General features: G+C 31.9%; 1 protein-coding gene across 1 annotated transcript in view; it reads right to left on the minus strand.

Moving 5' to 3' along the window:
- The window catches only part of LOC133556237 (homeobox protein Hox-B9a-like), a 61,671-nt gene extending 49,074 nt beyond the window's left edge, over window positions 1-12,597 (minus strand). Inside the window, exon 1 of the mRNA XM_061905964.1 lies at window positions 12,019-12,597. Coding sequence (XP_061761948.1) covers window positions 12,019-12,511 — 493 coding nt within the window. The 5' untranslated portion in view covers window positions 12,512-12,597. The remainder of the gene's footprint in view (window positions 1-12,018) is intronic.
- Between the last annotated feature and the right edge of the window lie 7,793 nt (window positions 12,598-20,390).

Below are 20,390 nucleotides of genomic sequence, written 5' to 3' on the forward strand. Positions count from 1 at the left end.
CAAACGAGAGTCCGAGAGCGAATGGCAAACAAAGGCAGTCTTAAATAACGAGATAATCACAAATCAGGTGCGTGTGACAAACAGAAGGCAGGTGACACTAAACGGGTAACTATGACAACGGAACAAAACAGGAAGTGCCACCAGGAACTAAGGACGTCAAATAACAGGATGTGAATATACAAACAGAACAAAAACCGAACATGACATGATCCAAGTCGTGGATCATGACAATAAGTTTGACAACACACTGTGTCCAATGTTTTCACAAAGATAAAATAAGTCATATTTTTGGTTCTTTTAATAGTTAAAACAAATGTACATTATTGCAATCAGTTGATAAAACATTGTCCTTTATAATTATAAAAGCGTTTTTTTTTTTAAATCTACTACTCTGCTAACATGTCAGCAGACTAGGGTAGATCCTGCTGAAATCCAATGTATTGAATGAATACAGAATTGTTTTGAATCGGAAAAATATCGTTTTTGAATCGAGAATCTCGTTGAATCGAAAAAATCGATATATTATCAAATCGCGACCCCAAGAATCCATTTTGAATCGAATCGTGGGACACCCAAATATTCACAGCCATATATATATATATATATATATATATATATATATATATATATATATATATATATATATATATATGTATATGTCTTGATTGGATTATCCAGAGAATAGTGCTCGATACCGTGGTAGAGCGCAATATGTAGGTGTGGGGAAAAAATCACAAGACTACTTCATCTCTACAGAACTGTTTCATGAGGGGTTCCCTCAATCATCAGGAGATTTTAATGGAAGCATTCACATACAATGGTTTATATAGGGCACAGAGTGGGTGGGTACAGGCAGGCGTAGGCTGTGGTGATTGGCTCATGTGTTACCTAGGAGGTGTTTCCGTCTGTGGCGGCATGTTGAAATGATTTCACTGCGCTTGTTGAGGGATGATAGATCTGGATGATATATAATAAACAGTTTCTCTTTTAAGCATAGGTTGCATCTTTTATTACCACTGTTGTAAGGTGTGCTGGATGCAAGAATTTGCCATGTTATTGAATATTCAACATTATTGTCTTTGAGGTTCCAAATGTGTTTGCTGAGTTCCGTAGAATTCCGCAAGGTCTGGTTTCTAAAGGAGGCGTTGTGATTATTCCCTCTTGTTTTGAACGCTCCTTCGGTTAATCCTACGTACGTGTCGGATGTGTTAATGTCCTTGCGTATTACCTTTGCTTGGTAAACGACTGATGTCTGTAAGCACCCCCAGTTGAGAGGGCAATCAGGTTTCTTGCGACAATTACATTCCTTTTTGGTTTCAGAGTCGTTTAGTCTGGGGGTAGGCAGTCCTTTTTGCAATTGCTTTGTTGTGGTTTGAAATGATTTGTTGTATGTTATTCATACAGCTGTAGCTCAATTTAATGTTGTTCTTGTTGAATATTTTTCTTAGGGTGTTGCCTTTGGGGAAGTGTTTGTCGATCAGAGTGAGGAACTTGCGGCCGATGTTGGTTGAGACGTTTTTACTGAATGGCGGATTGTACCAGATGATGTTGTTTCGTTTTCTGCTCTTTTTTGGTTGGTTTCCTGGAGTGGGTTCATAGGTGAGGGTGAAGTTGTATCCGCTTTCATCAAGTGCTTTCTGGTACGGGGGGGTTGCTTGGTCGAATTCACCTTTGCTAGATGTCAGCATCGATAGCAGTGTGCCGCGCCTCGCCACGGAGCAGCGAGAACACCAAGAAGCGCATATGCCAAATCTTCAAAGAAAACGGCCTACGGATCACGATTGAAGCCAACAAGCAAACCGTCAACTTCCTCAACGTCACTTTCAACCTGAGAAATAACAGCTACCAACCATTCACGAAACCCAACACAACACTCCAATACGTGCACCATGACAGCAACCACCCACCCACCACCACGAAAAGAATACCTACCGGAATTAATAAAAGGCTATCGATGCTGTCATCCAGCAAAGCTGAATTCGACCAAGCAACCCCCCCGTACCAGAAAGCACTTGATGAAAGCGGATACAACTTCACCTTCACCTATGAACCCACTCCAGGAAACCAACCAAAAAAGAGCAGAAAACGAAACAACATCATCTGGTACAATCCGCCATTCAGTAAAAACGTCTCAACCAACATCGGCCGCAAGTTCCTCACTCTGATCGACAAACACTTCCCCAAAGGCAACACCCTAAGAAAAATATTCAACAAGACAAATTAAATTGAGCTACAGCTGTATGAATAACATACAACAAATCATTTCAAACCACAACAAAGCAATTGCAAAAGGACTGCCTACCCTCAGACTAAACGACTCTGAAACCAATAAGGAATGTAACTGTCGCAAGAAACCTGATTGCCCTCTCAACGGAGGGTGCTTACAGACATCAGTCGTTTACCAAGCAAAGGTAATACGCAAGGACATTAACACATCCGACACGTACGTAGGATTAACCAAAGGAGCGTTCAAAACAAGATGGAATAATCACAACGCCTCCTTTAGAAACCAGACCTTGCGGAATTCTACGGAACTCAGCAAACACATTTGGAACCTCAAAGACAATAATGTTGAATATTCAATAACATGGCAAATTCTTGCATCCAGCACACCTTACAACAGTGGTAATAAAAGATGCAACCTATGCTTAAAAGAGAAACTGTTTATTATATATCATCCAGATCTATCATCCCTCAACAAGCGCAGTGAAATCATTTCAACATTCCGCCACAGACGGAAACACCTCCTAGGTAACACATGAGCCAATCACCACAGCCTACGCCTGCCTGTACACACCCACTCTGTGCCCTATATAAACCATTGTATGTGAATGCTTCCATTAAAATCTCCTGATGATTGAGGGAACCCCTCATGAAACAGTTCTGTAGAGATGAAGTAGTCTTGTGATTTTTCCCACACCTACATATTGCGCTCTACCACGGTATCGAGCACTATTCTCTGGATAATCCAATCAAGACATATTTATATATATATATATATATATATATATATATATATATATATATTTATATATATATATATATATATATATATATATATATATATATATATATATATATATAGTCGCGATCAAAAGTGTACATACACCTGTAAAGAACATAATGTCATGGCTGTCTTGAGTTTCCATATCTACAACTCTTATTTTGTCATGATAGAGTGATTGGAGCACATTTTTGTTGGTCACAAAAAACATTCATGAAGTTTGCTTCTTCTATGAATGTATTATGGGTCTACTGAAAATGTGACCAAATCTGCTGGGTCAAAAGTATACATACAGCAATGTTAATATTTGGTTACATGTGCCTTGGTAAGTTTCACTGCAATAAGCCGCTTTTCAATCAATCAATCAATGTTTATTTATATAGCCCCAAATCACAAATGTCTCAAAGGACTGCACAAATCATTACGACTACAACATCCTCGGAAGAACCCACAAAAGGTAGCCACCCACAAGCTGCAGGTGCAGTTCAGCTAAATGTGTTGGTTTTCTGACATGGACTTGTTTCTTCAGTATTGTCCACACGTTTAAGTCAGGATTTTGGGAATGCCATTCCAAAACATTGATTCTAGCCTGATTTAGCCATTCCTTTACCACTTTTGACGTGTGTGTGGGGTCATTGGCCTGTTGGAACACCCAACTGCGTCCAAGACTCAACCTCCGGTTTGATTATTTTTTCTTGTCCTGAAGAATTTGGAGGTAATCCTCCTTTTTCATTGTCCCATTTGCTCTCTGTAAAGCACCAGTTCCATTGGCAGCAAAACAGGCCTAGAGCATAATGCTACCACCACCATGCTTCACCGTAGGTGTGGTGTTCCTGGGATTTAAGGCCTCACCTTTTTCTCCTCCAAACATATCGCTGGGTATTGTGACTAAACAGCTCCATTTTTGTTTCATCTGACATCACATGAACAAAGATACGGCCTGCTGGTGGAAAGTTCTGTGGTCAGATGAAACAAAAATTGAACTGTTTGGAGAAAAGGTGAGGCCTTTAATCCTGGGGACACCATCCCTACACATAGATCGTAAACTTGTATTGAATGTCACAGTAACAAACAAATATTCAATACAAGTTTACGATCTGTGTGTCACAATAACAAACAAATATTCAGTACAAGTTTACGATCTATGTGTCACAGTAACAAACAAATATTCAGTACAAGTGTCACAATAATAAACAAAAATCAGTACAAGTTTACGATTTTTGTGTCACAATAACAAAAAATTATTTAATACAATTTACGATCATGTGTCACAATAACAAACAAATATTCAGTAAAAGTTTACAATCTATGTGTCATAATAGCAAACAAATATTCAATAACAGTTTACGATCATGTGTCACAATAAACAAATACACAATACAAGTTTACGAGATATGTGTCACAATATCAAGCAAATATTTAATACAAGTTTGTGATCTGTGTCACAATAACAAACAAATATTCAACATAAGTTTACGATCTGTGTCACAATAACAAACAAATGTTCAGTACAGGTTTACGATCTATGTGTCACAATAACAAACAAATATTCAATACAAGTTTACGATCTATGTGTCACAGTAACATACAAATATTGAATACAAGTTTACGATCTATGTGTCACAATAACAAGACAATATTCAGTACAAGTTTCCAATGTCAGACATATTCTTCCTTCTTATTGAGAATGAATAATGTAAGAAAGCTGACTTATTATATGACATGTTGGAGGAGTTTTATGCGCCACCATTTGACTTATGAAAGAACGTTGATCAATAAATCCAGCAGTTGGAGAACAACCATGGCTCACTTTGGGTATTGTAAATGATTTTTTAATTATGGATTCATTAAACTAACTTACCCTGTAATAAAAAGTTTTCCTCCTGTCAGAACAAATGATTTCATTGTTTCATCGTCCAAAGTCAAAATGATTCTTTTATCACAGGCAATCTATTTCGTGTTACCCAGCCGTGCATATATATATATATATATATATATATATATATATATATATATATATATATATATATATATATATATATATATATATATATATATATATATGTATATATATATATATACACATATATATATATATATGTATGTATGTATATATATATATATATATATATATATATATATATATATATATATATATATATGTATATATATATATACATATATATATATATATATAGAGTAGTAGATTTTTTTTTAAAAAAGCTTTTATCATTGTAAAGGACAATGTTTTATCAACTGATTGCAAAGTAAATTTGTTTTAACTATTCAATTAACCAAAAATATGACTTATTTTATCTTTGTGAAAACATTGGACACAAAGTGTTGTTAAGCTTATGCGATGCGATGCAAGTGTAAGCCACTGTGACACTATTGTTCTTTTTTTATATATGTAAATGTCTAATGATAATGTCAATGAGGGATTTTTAATCACTGCTATGCTGAAATTATAACTAATATTGATACTGTTGTTGATAATATTCATTTTTCTTTCACTACTTTTGGTTTGTTCTGTGTCGTGTTTGTGTCTCCTCGCAATTGCTCTGTTTTTTGCAGTTCTGAGTGTTGCTGGGTCAGGTTTGGTTTTGGAATTGGATTGCATTGTTATGGTATTGCTGTGTAGTGGTTCGTCGGATTGAAAAAATAAATTAAAAAAATAAATTAATTAATTAATAAAATTAGAAAAAAAATCGTTTTTTTTAATGAGAATCGATTCTGAATCGCACAACGTATTCGATTCGATTCGTATTCGAATTGATTTTTTCCCACAACCCTAATATATATATATATATATATATATATATATATAAAGAGTTGAACATTTTACTGTTGGAGTTGTTTGAAAGCCTAGAGAAATGGAGACCTTCTCAAATATCAAATATTAAAAGGAAATTATCTCATAGAAAGGAAGGCGTTTGTGTGAACTTTGGGAATTTGGGGAAGTGTAAAATTATTTTTGTAGTCAAATATTTTGCATGAGTTCCATATTTTTGTCGATAAATGATATCACCATACAACTTTTCCACTTCCGATAATGTCATGATATCAGAGCCTCGCGTCTTGGCTGATATGATATCAGCAGGAATCACACGTGTTGTTTAGTAGTGTGGTATGTTAGAAAAAGGTTTGGTCGTTCAAGGAACATCCATCCATCCATCCATCCATTTTCTACCGCTTATTCCCTTTCGGGGTCGCGGGGGGCGCTGGCGCCTATCTCAGCTACAATCGGGCGGAAGGCAGGGTACACCCTGGACAAGTCGCCACCTCATCGCAGGGCCAACACAGATAGACAGACAACATTCACACTCACATTCACACACTAGGGCCAATTTTAGTGTTGCCAATCAACCTATCCCCAGGTGCATATACATTATTATTTGTATCCCAAATATAGATGAGTGCTATCATTAAGTTGAATTGGGGTGGGAATTGTTTTTTGTGACACCTAGTGGTCTAAAGAATTCATATGTGACACATAGATTGTAAACGTGTACTGAATATTTGTTTTATTGTGATGGCCTGTCACAAGACTGTCACATGACTGGCACATGACTGTCACATGACTGGCACATGACTGGCACAAGACAGGCACATGATTAACAAATAACTGGCACTGGACTGGCACATGACTGACACGTGACCGGCACATGACTCACACATGACTGGCACAAGACAGGCACATGACTAACAAATAACTGGTACATGACTGACACATGACAGGCACTTGACTGGCACAAGACAGGCACATGATTAAAAAATAACTGGCACTGGACTGGTACATGACTGCCACGTGACTGGCACATGACTCACGCATGACTGTCACATGACTGGCACAAGACAGGCACATGACTAACAAATAACTGGTACATGACTGGCACTTGACAGGCACTTGACTGGCACATGACTAACAAATAAGTGGCACATGACTGACACATGACTGGCACATGACTGACACATGATTGGCACAAGACAGGCATATGACTAACAAATAACTTGCACTGGACTGGCACGTGACTGGCACACGACTCACACATGACTGGCACATGACTAACACATGATGAACACATGACTGGCACATGACTAACACATGATTGGCACATGGTTAACGCATAATAAACACATGATTAACACATGACTGGCACATGACTAACAAATGACTGGCACATGTCTAACACATGATTAACACATGATTAACACATGACTGGCACATGACTAACACATGACTGGCACATGGTTAACACATGATTAACACATAAATGGCACATGAAATTAATAACATTAGATTATTTTCAAATATTTGATCAATTATATTTGATATTGTTTAAATATATGATGAAAAATAAGTGATATTGTTTAAATCTATGATAAATAATATTTGACCCCAAAAAGGGACAAGCGGTAGGAAATGGATGGATGGATAATGTTTGAATATATGATAAGTAATATTTGATAATGTTTAAATATATGATCAATATTGTCTGATATCGTTTAAGTATATGATGAATAATATGTAATAAGTTTTTCTTAAAATACTCTGTTCAAATACATGATAAATAATATTTGATATTGTTTAAATATTTGATCAATCACATTTACTATTGATTAAATATATGATAAATAATATCTGATATTGTCTAAATATATGATAAATAATAGTTGATAATGTTTAAATATATGATCAATAATTTTTGATATTGTTTTAATATATGACAAATAATAAGTGTCATTGTTTAAACATATGATGTATATTATTTGATATTTGTTAAATATATAATACATAATATTTCATATTTTTTAAAGATAACATCAATAATATTTGACATTGTTTAAATATACAATATATAATATTTGATCTTTTTTAAATATATGATAATTAATATTTTATATTGATCAAATATTCGATATATAATATTTGATATACTTTAAATATATGATAAATCACATTTGATATTGTTTAAATATATGATGAATAATATCTGATATTGTTTAAATATATGATCAATAATATTTAAATGTGTTTGAATATATGATAAATAATGTTTTATATAGTTGAAATATATGAAAAAAGTGTTATTGTTTATATACATATGATATATATTATTTTATATTTGTCAATATATAATAAATAATATTTGATATTGTTTAATTATATGATCAATAATATTTGTTATTCTTTAAATATATGATATACAATATTTGATATTTTTGAATATATGAATAATAATATTTGATATTGCTCAAATGTATCATAAATAATATTTAATATTGTTTGATTATATTAACAATATGATTTGATATTGTTTGAATATATGATCACTAGTATTTGATATTGTTTCGTAAATAAAAAAATTGTGTTCAAATATGTGATAAATATTATTTGATGCTTTTTAAATATATCATATATAATATTTGATATTGTTTAAATATGTGATCAATAATATTTGATATGTTTCATATATATGATCAATCATATTTGACATAATTTACATATATGATAAATAATATATAATATTGTTTAAATACATGATAAATACTATCTGATATTGTTTAAATTTATGATAAATAATAGTTGATATTGTTTATCAGATATGATAAATAATATATGATATTGTTTAACTATTTAACTAATACTATCTGATATTGTTTAAATATATAATAAATAACATCTGATATGGTTTAAATATATAATAAATACTATCTGATATGGTTTAAATATGTTATAAATAATATTTGATATTGTTTCTTAAGAGTATCCAAACTTTGAGGCTGGTTTTGACGAATGAAACAAGTGTAAACAATAATATAGATATATAAAAATTAGGAATATTCAACAAGACAAATATGCAAACAACTTCAAGTAAAAAAATAATAAAATCTTGCATGGCAGCTTTTATGTTGTCATGGTGACAAATATTTTTTCACATTAATATTTATCGTCATTAATCTGTGTTGTTATGATTGTATACATTTAATAACCATTCCAACACAATCAAAAAATATATATTTTTGAAATATTATTCAAGTCAACGTTTTAACTTTATTACTTTTTGAGGGCCGCAGTTTGTTTAAAAGACTACTGAAATGAGATGTTCTTATTTAAACGGGGATAGCAGGTCCATTCTATGTGTCATACTTGATCATTTCGCGATATTGCCATATTTTTGCTGAAAGGATTTAGTAGAGAACATCCACGATAAAGTTCACAACTTTCGGTGCTAAGACAAAAGCCCTGCCTCTACCAGAAGTCGCAGACGATGACGTCACCCGTGTGATGGCTCCTCACATATTCACATTGTTTTTAATGGGAGCCTCCAACAAAAACTGCTATTCGGACCGAGAAAACGACAACTTCCCCTTTAACTTGAGCGAGGAAGAAAGATTTGTCTTTGAGGATATTGATAGCGACGGACTAGAAAAAAAAAAAAAAAAAAGTTTAACAAAAAAACGCGATTGGGACGGACTCCGATGTTTTTAGACACATTTACTAGGATAATTCTGGGAAATCCCTTATCTTTCTATTGTGTTGCTAGTGTTTTAGTGAGTTAAATAGTACCTGATAATCGAAAGGGTGTCTCCACGGGTGTGTTGATGCCAATGTCTCAGGGGAGTCGACGGCAGCTATGGACGGCCCAAGCTCAGCTTTTCTCTGGTAAGAAGCGACTTTTTAACCACAATTTTCTCACCGAAACCTGCTGGTTGACATTCTGTCTTGATTCATGTCTGCTTGACCGCGCTCTGATCCATAGTAACGTTTCAGCTCCAGGAATTTTAAACAAGGAATCACCGTGTGTTTGTGTGGCTAAAGGCTAAAGCTTCCCAACTCCATCTTTCTACTGTGACTTCTCCAATATTAACTGAACAAATTGAAAAAGATTCAGCAACGCAGATGTCCAAAAAACTGTGTAATTATGCCGTTTAAGCAGATGACATTTAGCTGTGTGTGTGTGCATCGCTCATACTTCCTAAAAACCCGTGTTGTCTTGCGTACACGTCATGATTACACAACGTTTCCAGGACGAAACTCCAGGGAAATTTAAAATTGTAATTTAGTAAACGAAAAAGGCCGTATTGGCATGTGTTGCAATGTTAATATTTCATCATTGATATATAAACTATCAGACTGTGTGGTCGGTAATAGTGGCTTTCAGTAGGCCTTTAAACTAAATTACTGTTTTCTGTGATAAAATTATTCAATTACAACTTTAAGAGGAATGTGTTGTTTTCAAACAAAATCAATACAACAATGTTTCATATAATATATATATATACATATATATATATATGAAAAAATAAAAAACAAAATAAAATAATGAATTAATAAATTAAAAAAAATAAAAAATATTATTTTAAAAATTAGAATCGATTCTGAATCGTACAACGTATCCAAATCGATTTTTTCCCACACCCCTAATATATATATATATAAGACATGCACCTGGGGATAGGTTGATTGGCAACACTAAATTGGCCCTAGTGTGTGAATGTGAGTGTGAATGTTGTCTGTCTATCTGTGTTGGCCCTGTGATGAGGTGGCGACTTGTCCAGGGTGTACCCCGCCTTCCGCCCGATTGTAGCTGAGATAGGCGCCAGCGCCCCCTGCGACCCCGAAAGGGAATAAGCGGTAGAAAATGGATGGATGGATGGATATATATATATATATATATATATATATATATATATATATATATATATATATATATATATATATATATATATGGGAAAAATCAATTTGAATACGTTGTACGATTCTCATTTTAAAAAAAATATTTTTTTGCAATAATTTTTTTTATTTATTTATTTTTATTTTTTATTTTAGCGTTTTTATCAATCCAACAATCCACTACACAGCAATACCATAAAAATGCAATCTAATTCCAAAACCAAACCTGACCCAGCAACACTCAGAACTGCAATAAACAGAGCAATTGAGAGGAGACACAAACACGACACAGAACAAACCAAAAGTAGTGAAACAAAAATGAATATTATCAACAACAGTATCAATATTAGTTATAATTTCAGCATAGCAGTGATTAAAAATCCCTCACTGACATTATCATTAGACATTTATAAAAATAAAATAACAATAGTGTCACAGTGGCTTACACTTGCATCGCATCTCATAAGCTTGACAACACACTGTGTCCAATGTTTTCACAAAGATAAAATAAGTCATATTTTTGGTTCGTTTAATAGTTATAATAAATTTCCATTATTGCAATCAGTTGATAAAACATTGTCCTTTATAATTATAAAAGCTTTTAAAAAAAAAAGTACTACTCTGCTAGCATGTCAGCAGACTGGGGTAGATCCTGCTGAAATCCTTTGTTTTCAATGAATACAGAATCGTTTTGAATCGGAAAATATATCGATATATCATCGAATCGTGACCCCAAGAATCGATACTGAATCGAATCGTGGGACACCCAAAGATTCGCAGCCCTAATATATATATATATATATATATATATATATATATATATATATATATATATATATATATATATATATATATATATATATATATATATATATATATATATACACATATACTGTATATATATACATAAATATATATATAAATATGTATAACATATTATGTATAACACATAATTCCTTTTTTAAATAATAATTACTGTTATAAAATTCCTGATTCCTGAAGGAATCAATAAAGTACTATCTAAAATAATAAATAATACATTTTAAAAATAATTAATACCTTTTTCCAATAATAATTGATCCAATTTAAAATAATAATTTATAATTTTTTAAATAATAAAGACATTAATGCATTATTTTTACATATATATATATGTATACAATGATAGTAATTTAAAAGTACATGCAAATTTGTCTTTGAGCTGGAAGAGTTGGAGGCCACAACAAAGTATATTTAAAAAATGTTATCTTGGCAAATTCCTTCTTTGTTGTTTTACAACATGAAAGTATTTACAATCGTCTTTGTTTCATTTTCACTTCCTGACCCCATCACTTACTTTGATCTTCTTTGTCCTCGCCGCCCTCACGAGCCTCCACGTTGCCCCGGAAGCCCGCAGAAGGGACGATAGCGGCCGCCAGTGCCGTGGATCTGGAGCTGGACTCCAGGATGAAGGGGCTGCTGTCCTGGTGTTGTTGTTGTTGTTGTTGTTGTTGTTGTTGTTGTTGTCCTGCGCTTTTGGCGCCAAGGAGCTGAGGTTCCAGCTTGACGGCATCGGGAGCGCGCTGCGCGGGCCCGCAATCCAGCCAGGAGCGGTGGTACCGCGGCTCGGTGGCCGGTAAGTAGGGCTGGTAGTGCGAGCCGAACGGACTCCAAGAGGCGGGGAAGCTGCAGGGCGGGAAGGAGTCCGCCAGCGGGTGCTCGGACGCCGGCAGCGGACACGGCCCCGCGGCGCTGGAGCCCGGGTATTGAACCCCGGGGAAGACCTCCTCGCTTTCCTGGCCGATGATGGCGTCCACGTAGTAGCTGCTGACTGGCCCCGAAATAGACATCTTGCGATATCATTCCTGTATCCTCTAGCAACTTTCTTTTCGCATTCTTCTCATCTTCTTCTTCTTCTTCCTGCGTCCTCGTCTCTTTCCTCCACGCCCTCTCTCTCCTCCGGCTTTCCCTGCCACGCACCGAACACGCGATACAGATCCCACTGGTATCGCCCCGTATCGATTCGAAACCGGGCCGATACACAGCAGCTCGTTCTGATCTTTATCGAAATATAAACCTGCACTTAATATAAAAGGAAAATGTGTCCGCATTGGACTAGGACAAGTGGACTCAATAATAAACACATGCATACATTTATGAAGTGGAATACGTCATTAATACATTTTTTTTAAATAACAATTAATACATTTAAAAAAATAATCCATATTGTTTTGTAATAATAATAATGAATACATTTTAAAATAAAAATTAGTAAGTTTTTTTACATAATAATTATTGCATTTTTAAAGTGTAATACATTTTAAATACTAATTAATACATTTTTGAAATAACCATTAATACATTTTAAATAAACCATATTTTGTAATAATAATTAATACATTTTAAATTATATTTTTTAAATTTTTTACATAATAATTACTACATTTTTAAGTGTAATGTTTCTTAATTATTAATTAATACATTAAAATATTATAATAATTATTTTTTTCAAATAAGAACGAATTATTTTTTCAAATAATAATTATTAGCTTTTTAAATAATTTTTACATGTTTCAAATAACTAATATAAAGAATTAAATAATTAATATTTTTCTCAAATAATAATACCTTAATTTTTCAAATAACAATTAATACATTTTTTTAATGATAATACATTTTTCAAATGATATATAATAATTTTTTTAAATAATCAATGCATTTCAAATAAAAAATTATACATTTTAAAATAATAATTAATACATTTTTAAATTGTATTTTATGCATTTTATTTAAATAATTCATACATTTTAAAATAATAAAAAAATTAATAAATGTTTGCAATGTAATATATTTTTAAAATAATAATTAATACATTTCAAATAATAATGACTACGTTTAATAATAATAATAATAATACATTTTAAATAATATTTAATACATTTTGTATCAACAACAATACAGTTCATGCATTTTTAAAATAATAAATAAGACATTTTAAAATAATAAATAACACATTTTAAAATAATGAGTAATGCATTTAAAAAGAAGTAAACACATTAATACATGTTTAAGTGCGAAACAGAAATTATCTTGAATATTTTCTGACCCTGAACCTTGAATAATATGTTTGTTATTTGTGATGTGTTTTAAAAATAAAATATTTTTACATCGAATTTACTAATAATAAGGATACCAATCTAAACTATAGTATGATCATATTTACCAATAAAGAACAAACTGTGCTTCAAAACAGCAAATACACATTTGATGTCTTCACATTTAGCTCCATGTAATTTTTAAGTCTATTTTCCATATTTGTGATGTTTTCATTTGTTTTCATATATTTGCTCATTTAAAAAAGCATTAAATCCTTCAACGTCCCCCAACAACGAATTCCTATTATTTGTAAACAATAACAACAACAACAACAACAACAACAAAATACGTAAATTAAGGACTAACAAATCATTTTTTGTGCTAAGTATCGATTTCATAATCAAAGGATAATTAAGTGCAGACAAAAGGATTATTGACAATACATCAAACACACAGCCTGTACTTATAGTTAATTGTTTATTTTCTTGACTTGAAGATGAATTGATTTATTTAATTCTAAAGTAATGCACTTTTAAAAGTTTTCATTTGCAACTTTTTTATACGTATAATATAGTATATTATAAATATAATCAATTATTAATGCGACCTGGCTGGATGCATTAATAATTGATTATATTTATAAACAAAATACACAGAAAATTACCCATAAAATGAATACAATATACATTAAGATGCAAACAACTTGAATCGATGTCTGAACAAAAAACATTCTTAATTTTGTACATGACAATAATATATTTCATTATTGATAAATGTACTTTTATTTTGAACATAAAAATGAAGCTGCAGGCTAACTTTGAACAATAATCGCTGCAATTGTACTTTTTGAACGGCAGGCAGCACGTCCTCAATAATATTGAATATTAATATTTCAATTAATATGTGAATTAATAATATTCCGATTCCATTCTTAGTTAATATTAATAAGTGGTCATTTGAAGAAAAAAAAGTCTGTATGTGGTTAATGTGATTTTTTTTAATGGTTGATTAAAGACAGTTAGAATGGTAAAAAGTGCATTATTTACATCTTCATCACATTGGTAAAAAGTTATTTAAGTATTTATTTGATAATGGGTTGTTTCTAGTTAATTAAAGATCATTATAATTGTAAAAATATGTTTTATTTACGATTAATTATTATTTAAATTAACTTTAGTCACCTGAGTAATGAGTGCTACTATTTTTAAAGTATTTATCCGATAGTGTGATTTTGTTATATAGTTTATTAAAGATAATTATATTCATATTTACAATTATTATTATTATTTAAATGGACTTTCGACACATTTGTAGTAAGTGCTACTATTTCCGAAGTATTGATTCGATAATGAGATGTTTCTATAGTTAATTGAATATAATTATAAGTGTAAAAATGTTTTATTTACGATTATCATTATTTAGATTTACTTTCGACACTTTTGTAGTAAGTGCTACTATTTCCAAAGTATTGATTTGATAATATGATAATTTTATAGTTCATTAAAAATAATTATAATTGTAAAAAGTGTATACTTTACATTTTCGTCACACTGGTAAAAAGTGATACTATTTTTAAAGTATTTATTTGATAGCGTGATTTGTTTTATAGTTAATTAAATATATTTATAATTATATTTACAATTATTATTATTTAAATGTACTTTCGTCACCTTTGTAGTAAATGCTACTATTTTCAAAGTATTTGAAAATGGTGATTTTTTTAATAGTTAATTAAAGACAATTATAATTGTAAAATTGTATTCCCGAATGTTATTATTTAAATTGTCCTCACCTTTGTAATAAGTGCTGATATTTTCAAAGTATTTATTATATTTTTGTCCAAGAAGACTAATGTTCTGTTAAAAAAAAAAGAACATTTGACAAAATAATAATGAACTTTTCCTCCTAAGTTGTCCATGTTTTTACAGGAGGCCCTAATGATGCCGGTAATGACGTCGGTCATATTTTAATGCCTGTATCATTCTTTTATACGCCCGCGGGCCCCAAATGGCCCCCAAGCCGGACTAAGCGCGGAAATCTTCCCGCCTCTGCACCTGAACGTCTCGTGACGTGTTTTACTGTGGCATTAACTTCCGCCGTTGCCGTTAACGTTAACGAGCACCGGCAAGGGTTCGCGTGCACTATTTTTGAGTCGCTTTCAAAAGCGTCATAAAATTCACGGCTTCACTTTTATGGCGCTGATATACGAGGCAGGTCCTACTTGTGCGGGCCCACGCCGGGACACGTCCCACTCCGCCGCCGGACTGCCAGACGCCAACAACGGAATAGAAGAAGCCCGCGAACGAATGGACGAATGAATGAATGAATGAATGAATGAATGAATGGCTTCTGGATCGGATTTACTTAATTATGGACTCAAAATGTTCTTGTAAGTTGCATCACTTTTTTTAAAAATCGTATTATTGGACTGGAATAATAATATAAATCCATGAAGTTTGTGTGTGTAAAAAATATTAATGCATTATTATAATGAATACAATTATTTATATTACATTTTAATTATTATTATTATGTATATTTATTAATGCGTTATGTATTTGTAATCAAACGTGCATGTTATGACTCCCTAAATGTATCATAAATATAATCAGAGTTTGAATATCCATGTGAGGATCGAAGGTTGACGATTAAGAACATCGAATTCCAATTCCATCCATCCATCCATTTTCCTACCGCTCATTCCCTTTTTGGGGTCACGGTCTGCACTTCTTCACATTTTTATTTTCAACATAATCTCCTCATAAGCAGTTGTTTTCCCAGATGTCAGAAAACCAATAATGTTATCGATTTTTTTCCCCTCCCTTTTTGTTTTCTATCGACAAGTCGTACTTAATTTGCCGGTCCTTGAACGCACCATGGTGACATTCTGCTGCTTTTGAACAATGACGTTTTGTTTGTATTTAATTTCTTCTTTTTTAAAATAATAATTACCATTTTTTAAAGATAATAATATATTTGGAATAATTCTATTTTTAAATAATAATACATTTTAAATAATAATTAATATTTGATTTTAAATAATCATTCGTACATTTTAAAATAATATTTATTACATGTTTTAAATAATCCATCCATCCATCCATTTTCCTACCGCTTGTCCCTTTGGGGGTTGCAAGGGGTGCTGGAGTTTAAATAATAAACACATTAATAGATTAAAACATAAAAATTCCAATTTTAATCTTTAATATAATTCAACTTTACTGTGCTTCTTCATATTTGTATTTTCAATATCATCTTCTCACATTCATTTGTTTCCCCAGATGTCAGAAAGCCAATACATCGATTTGTCCCCCCTTAACATATATATATATATATATATATATATATATATATATATATATATATATAATGTCGACAAGTCGTACTTAATATGCCAGTCCTTGAACGCACCACGGTCACATTCTGCTGCATTTGAACAATAACGTCTTGTTTTTATTTCGTTTCTCACATTTGTTTTAAATAATAATACATTTAAAATAATAGTTATGTATATTTTAAAAAGCACACAGTTTAAATAATAATTAATATGTTTTAAAATAATAATTAATACATTTTTAAATAATAATTAATACATTTTGAATAATAAACACATTAATAAATTAAGAACATCAAATACCAAATGTAATCTTTAATACATTTCCGACATTCACGCACTTCTTCATAGTCAGCATTTTTATTTTCAACATCATCTCCTCATAATCATTTGTTTCCCCAGATGTCAGAAAGCCAATAATGTTATCGATTTTTTTTTTCCTTTAAAGTGGAAAACACTAATGAATGATTCAGATTCTTTTTCAAATGATTTTATTACAAAAAATGCACATTATCTGTGATGTATCACGTGTTATTCATTAAACGTGAAATAAAACTTGTCAATGTCAAAGACGGCTATAAAATAGGAAGTTGTGTGTTTAATAAGGGTGCAAAAATGGGTATTGAATTGTTATAATTATGTTTTATGACCTGCTATGAGGTTGCGACTTGTCCAGGGTGTACAACGCCTTCCGCCCGAATGTAGCTGAGATAGGCACAAGCGCCCCCCGCGACACCAAAGGGAATAAGCGGTAGGAAATGGATGGATGGATGTTTTATGACCTGCAATGAGTTGGTGACTTGTCCAGGGTGTACACCGCCTTCCGCCCAAATGCAGCTGGGATGGGCTCCAGCGACCCCCTGCAACCCCGAACGGGACAAGCGGTAGGAAATTGGATGGATAGATGGATATTTTGTGACAGTTGCCATGGTAACTTCAACACATGAACCAAAAATACATAGAAAATATGAAATATATATACAAATCCATGTTCATGTTCATGAACATGGACAAAATATACCCGTAGTCTTAGTTTGATCCAAACAAGTATTATTTCATGAATAAATAATACATACATTTATCATTTTTGAAACAATTGAAAGTAAACATTACAAACAAAAAACCCTTAATTAATAAAACAGTATACACAATAATATTAAAACTAACACGAAAACATATTTATTTTAATATTCAATGATAAATTTTCAATTTGAACAAATATTTTTTTCCCCTTTAAAACAATGAACATTTGATTTGTCTTTGACTTAAGTGCATACTTAAGTGTATTGACGCTGAGAAGTGTGCAAACTGCAGTGCACTGTCAGCAGTTAATAATAATAATAATAATGATAATCCAGCCATCCATTTTTCTATCGCTTGTCCCTTTCGAGGTCGCGGAGGGTGCTGGAGCCTATCTCAGCTGCATTCCGGCAGAAGGCGGTGTACAAGTAACCACCTCATCACAGACTAATAATAATATTAGTATTAATAATAACAAAAATAATTATAATGTTAATAATAATAATAGGTGACATATTGGTGTTGCACAAAGTGATTACAGAAGATCTCTCCAATGAAACTTATAGAAAACTGCAATATAATGGGGCCAAAGAAAGTTGTGAGTGACGGCATTTGATAAAGAAGGTGGAGTCAATAAAGAACTGAAAGTAAGCATGTCCACAAGCCCCTCCCTTTCTCCCTCCCCACTCATCATCGTTCATGCCAACAAGGAATGTTGAATAAAAGTATTTTTATGTTTCAGTCATCATTGTGTGTTTACTTTCCTTTCTGAGACCACCGTTGTTTTCTGTGTGGTGTCTGCCACACACTTATTGATCTGGCTATAGCTCTGATCAAAAGTTTGATTATCTTCCCGTTCCTTGTGGAACATTTGCATCATGCAAAGCCAGTTCTTACTGGTATGACAACATGAATTACATGCATAATAAGGCAGCCATGTTTGATTTATGATCACTAATATTGAGCACCATTATGTTATCAACTTGACACATTATTTTAAGGTGCAAGAACTTTCGTAGGACAAAAAAAAAAGCAAACAATAAATCTGGTATTGGTGGGAAAAAGCAATCCTCACTGATCAATCAATCAATCAATCCAAGGGAGCAATTGAAGAGGAAGCCAACAGTGCCACCCAGTGGCCAACTGATGCAAATAGTATTTTTTTCTCCTCTTATTTCCTTCAAGCAATTGTAATTAAAGTAAATATATTTATTTTATATTGTCTGTAATTAAAGTAAATATATTTACTGTCAATTGTCTGTAATTAAAATAAATATATTTAATTCATCCATCCATTCATCCATCCATTTTTCTACCGCTTGTCTGTAATTAAAGTAAATATAATTATTTCATATTGTCAGTAATTAAAGTAAATATAACGATTTTGTTATGTCTGTAATTAAAGTAAGTATGTTTATTTTATATTGTCTGTAGTTAAAGTAAATATACTTATTTTATATTGTCTATAATTTAAGTAAATATATGTATTTTATAGTGTCTTTAATTAAAGTAAATATATGTATTGTATACTGTCTGTAATTGAAGTAAATATCTTTATTTTCTATTGTCTGTAAATAAAGTAAATACATTTATTCTATATTGTCTGTAATTAAAGTAAATATATTTATTTTATATTGTCTGTAATTAAATAAATAAATGTATTTGTTATTGTCTTTATTTAAAGTAAATATATATTTTCATATTTTCAGTAATTAAAGTAAATATACTTTTATATTGTCAGTTTTAAAGGAAATATATTTATTTTACATTGTCTGCAATAAAAGTAAATATATTTATTGTATATTGTCTGTTTTTAAAGTAAATATATTTATTTTATATTGTCTGTAATTAAAGTAACTACACATATATGTTATTGTCTTTATTTAAAGTAAATATATTTTTATATCGATAGTATTTAAAGTAAATATATTTATTTTATACTGTCTGTAAATAAAGTAAATATATTTTTTATATTTTCAGTTTTAAAGGAAATACATTTACTTTATATTGTCTGTAATTAAAGTAAATCAATCAATCAATCAATCAATGATCATTTATATAGCCTCATCACTAGTGTCTCAAAGGGCTGCACAAACCACAACACAAACCACGACATCCTCGGTAGAGCCCACATAAGGGCAAGGAAAACTCACACCCAGTGGGACATCGGTGACAATGATGACTATGAGAAACCTTGGAGAGGACCGCATATGTGGGCAACCCCCCGCCCCCCGCCGCCCCCTCTAGGGGAACCGAAAGCAATGAATGTCGAGCGGGTC

The sequence above is a fragment of the Nerophis ophidion genome, linkage group LG07 (assembly GCF_033978795.1).
Source record: "Nerophis ophidion isolate RoL-2023_Sa linkage group LG07, RoL_Noph_v1.0, whole genome shotgun sequence".
Classification (NCBI taxonomy): domain Eukaryota; kingdom Metazoa; phylum Chordata; class Actinopteri; order Syngnathiformes; family Syngnathidae; genus Nerophis; species Nerophis ophidion.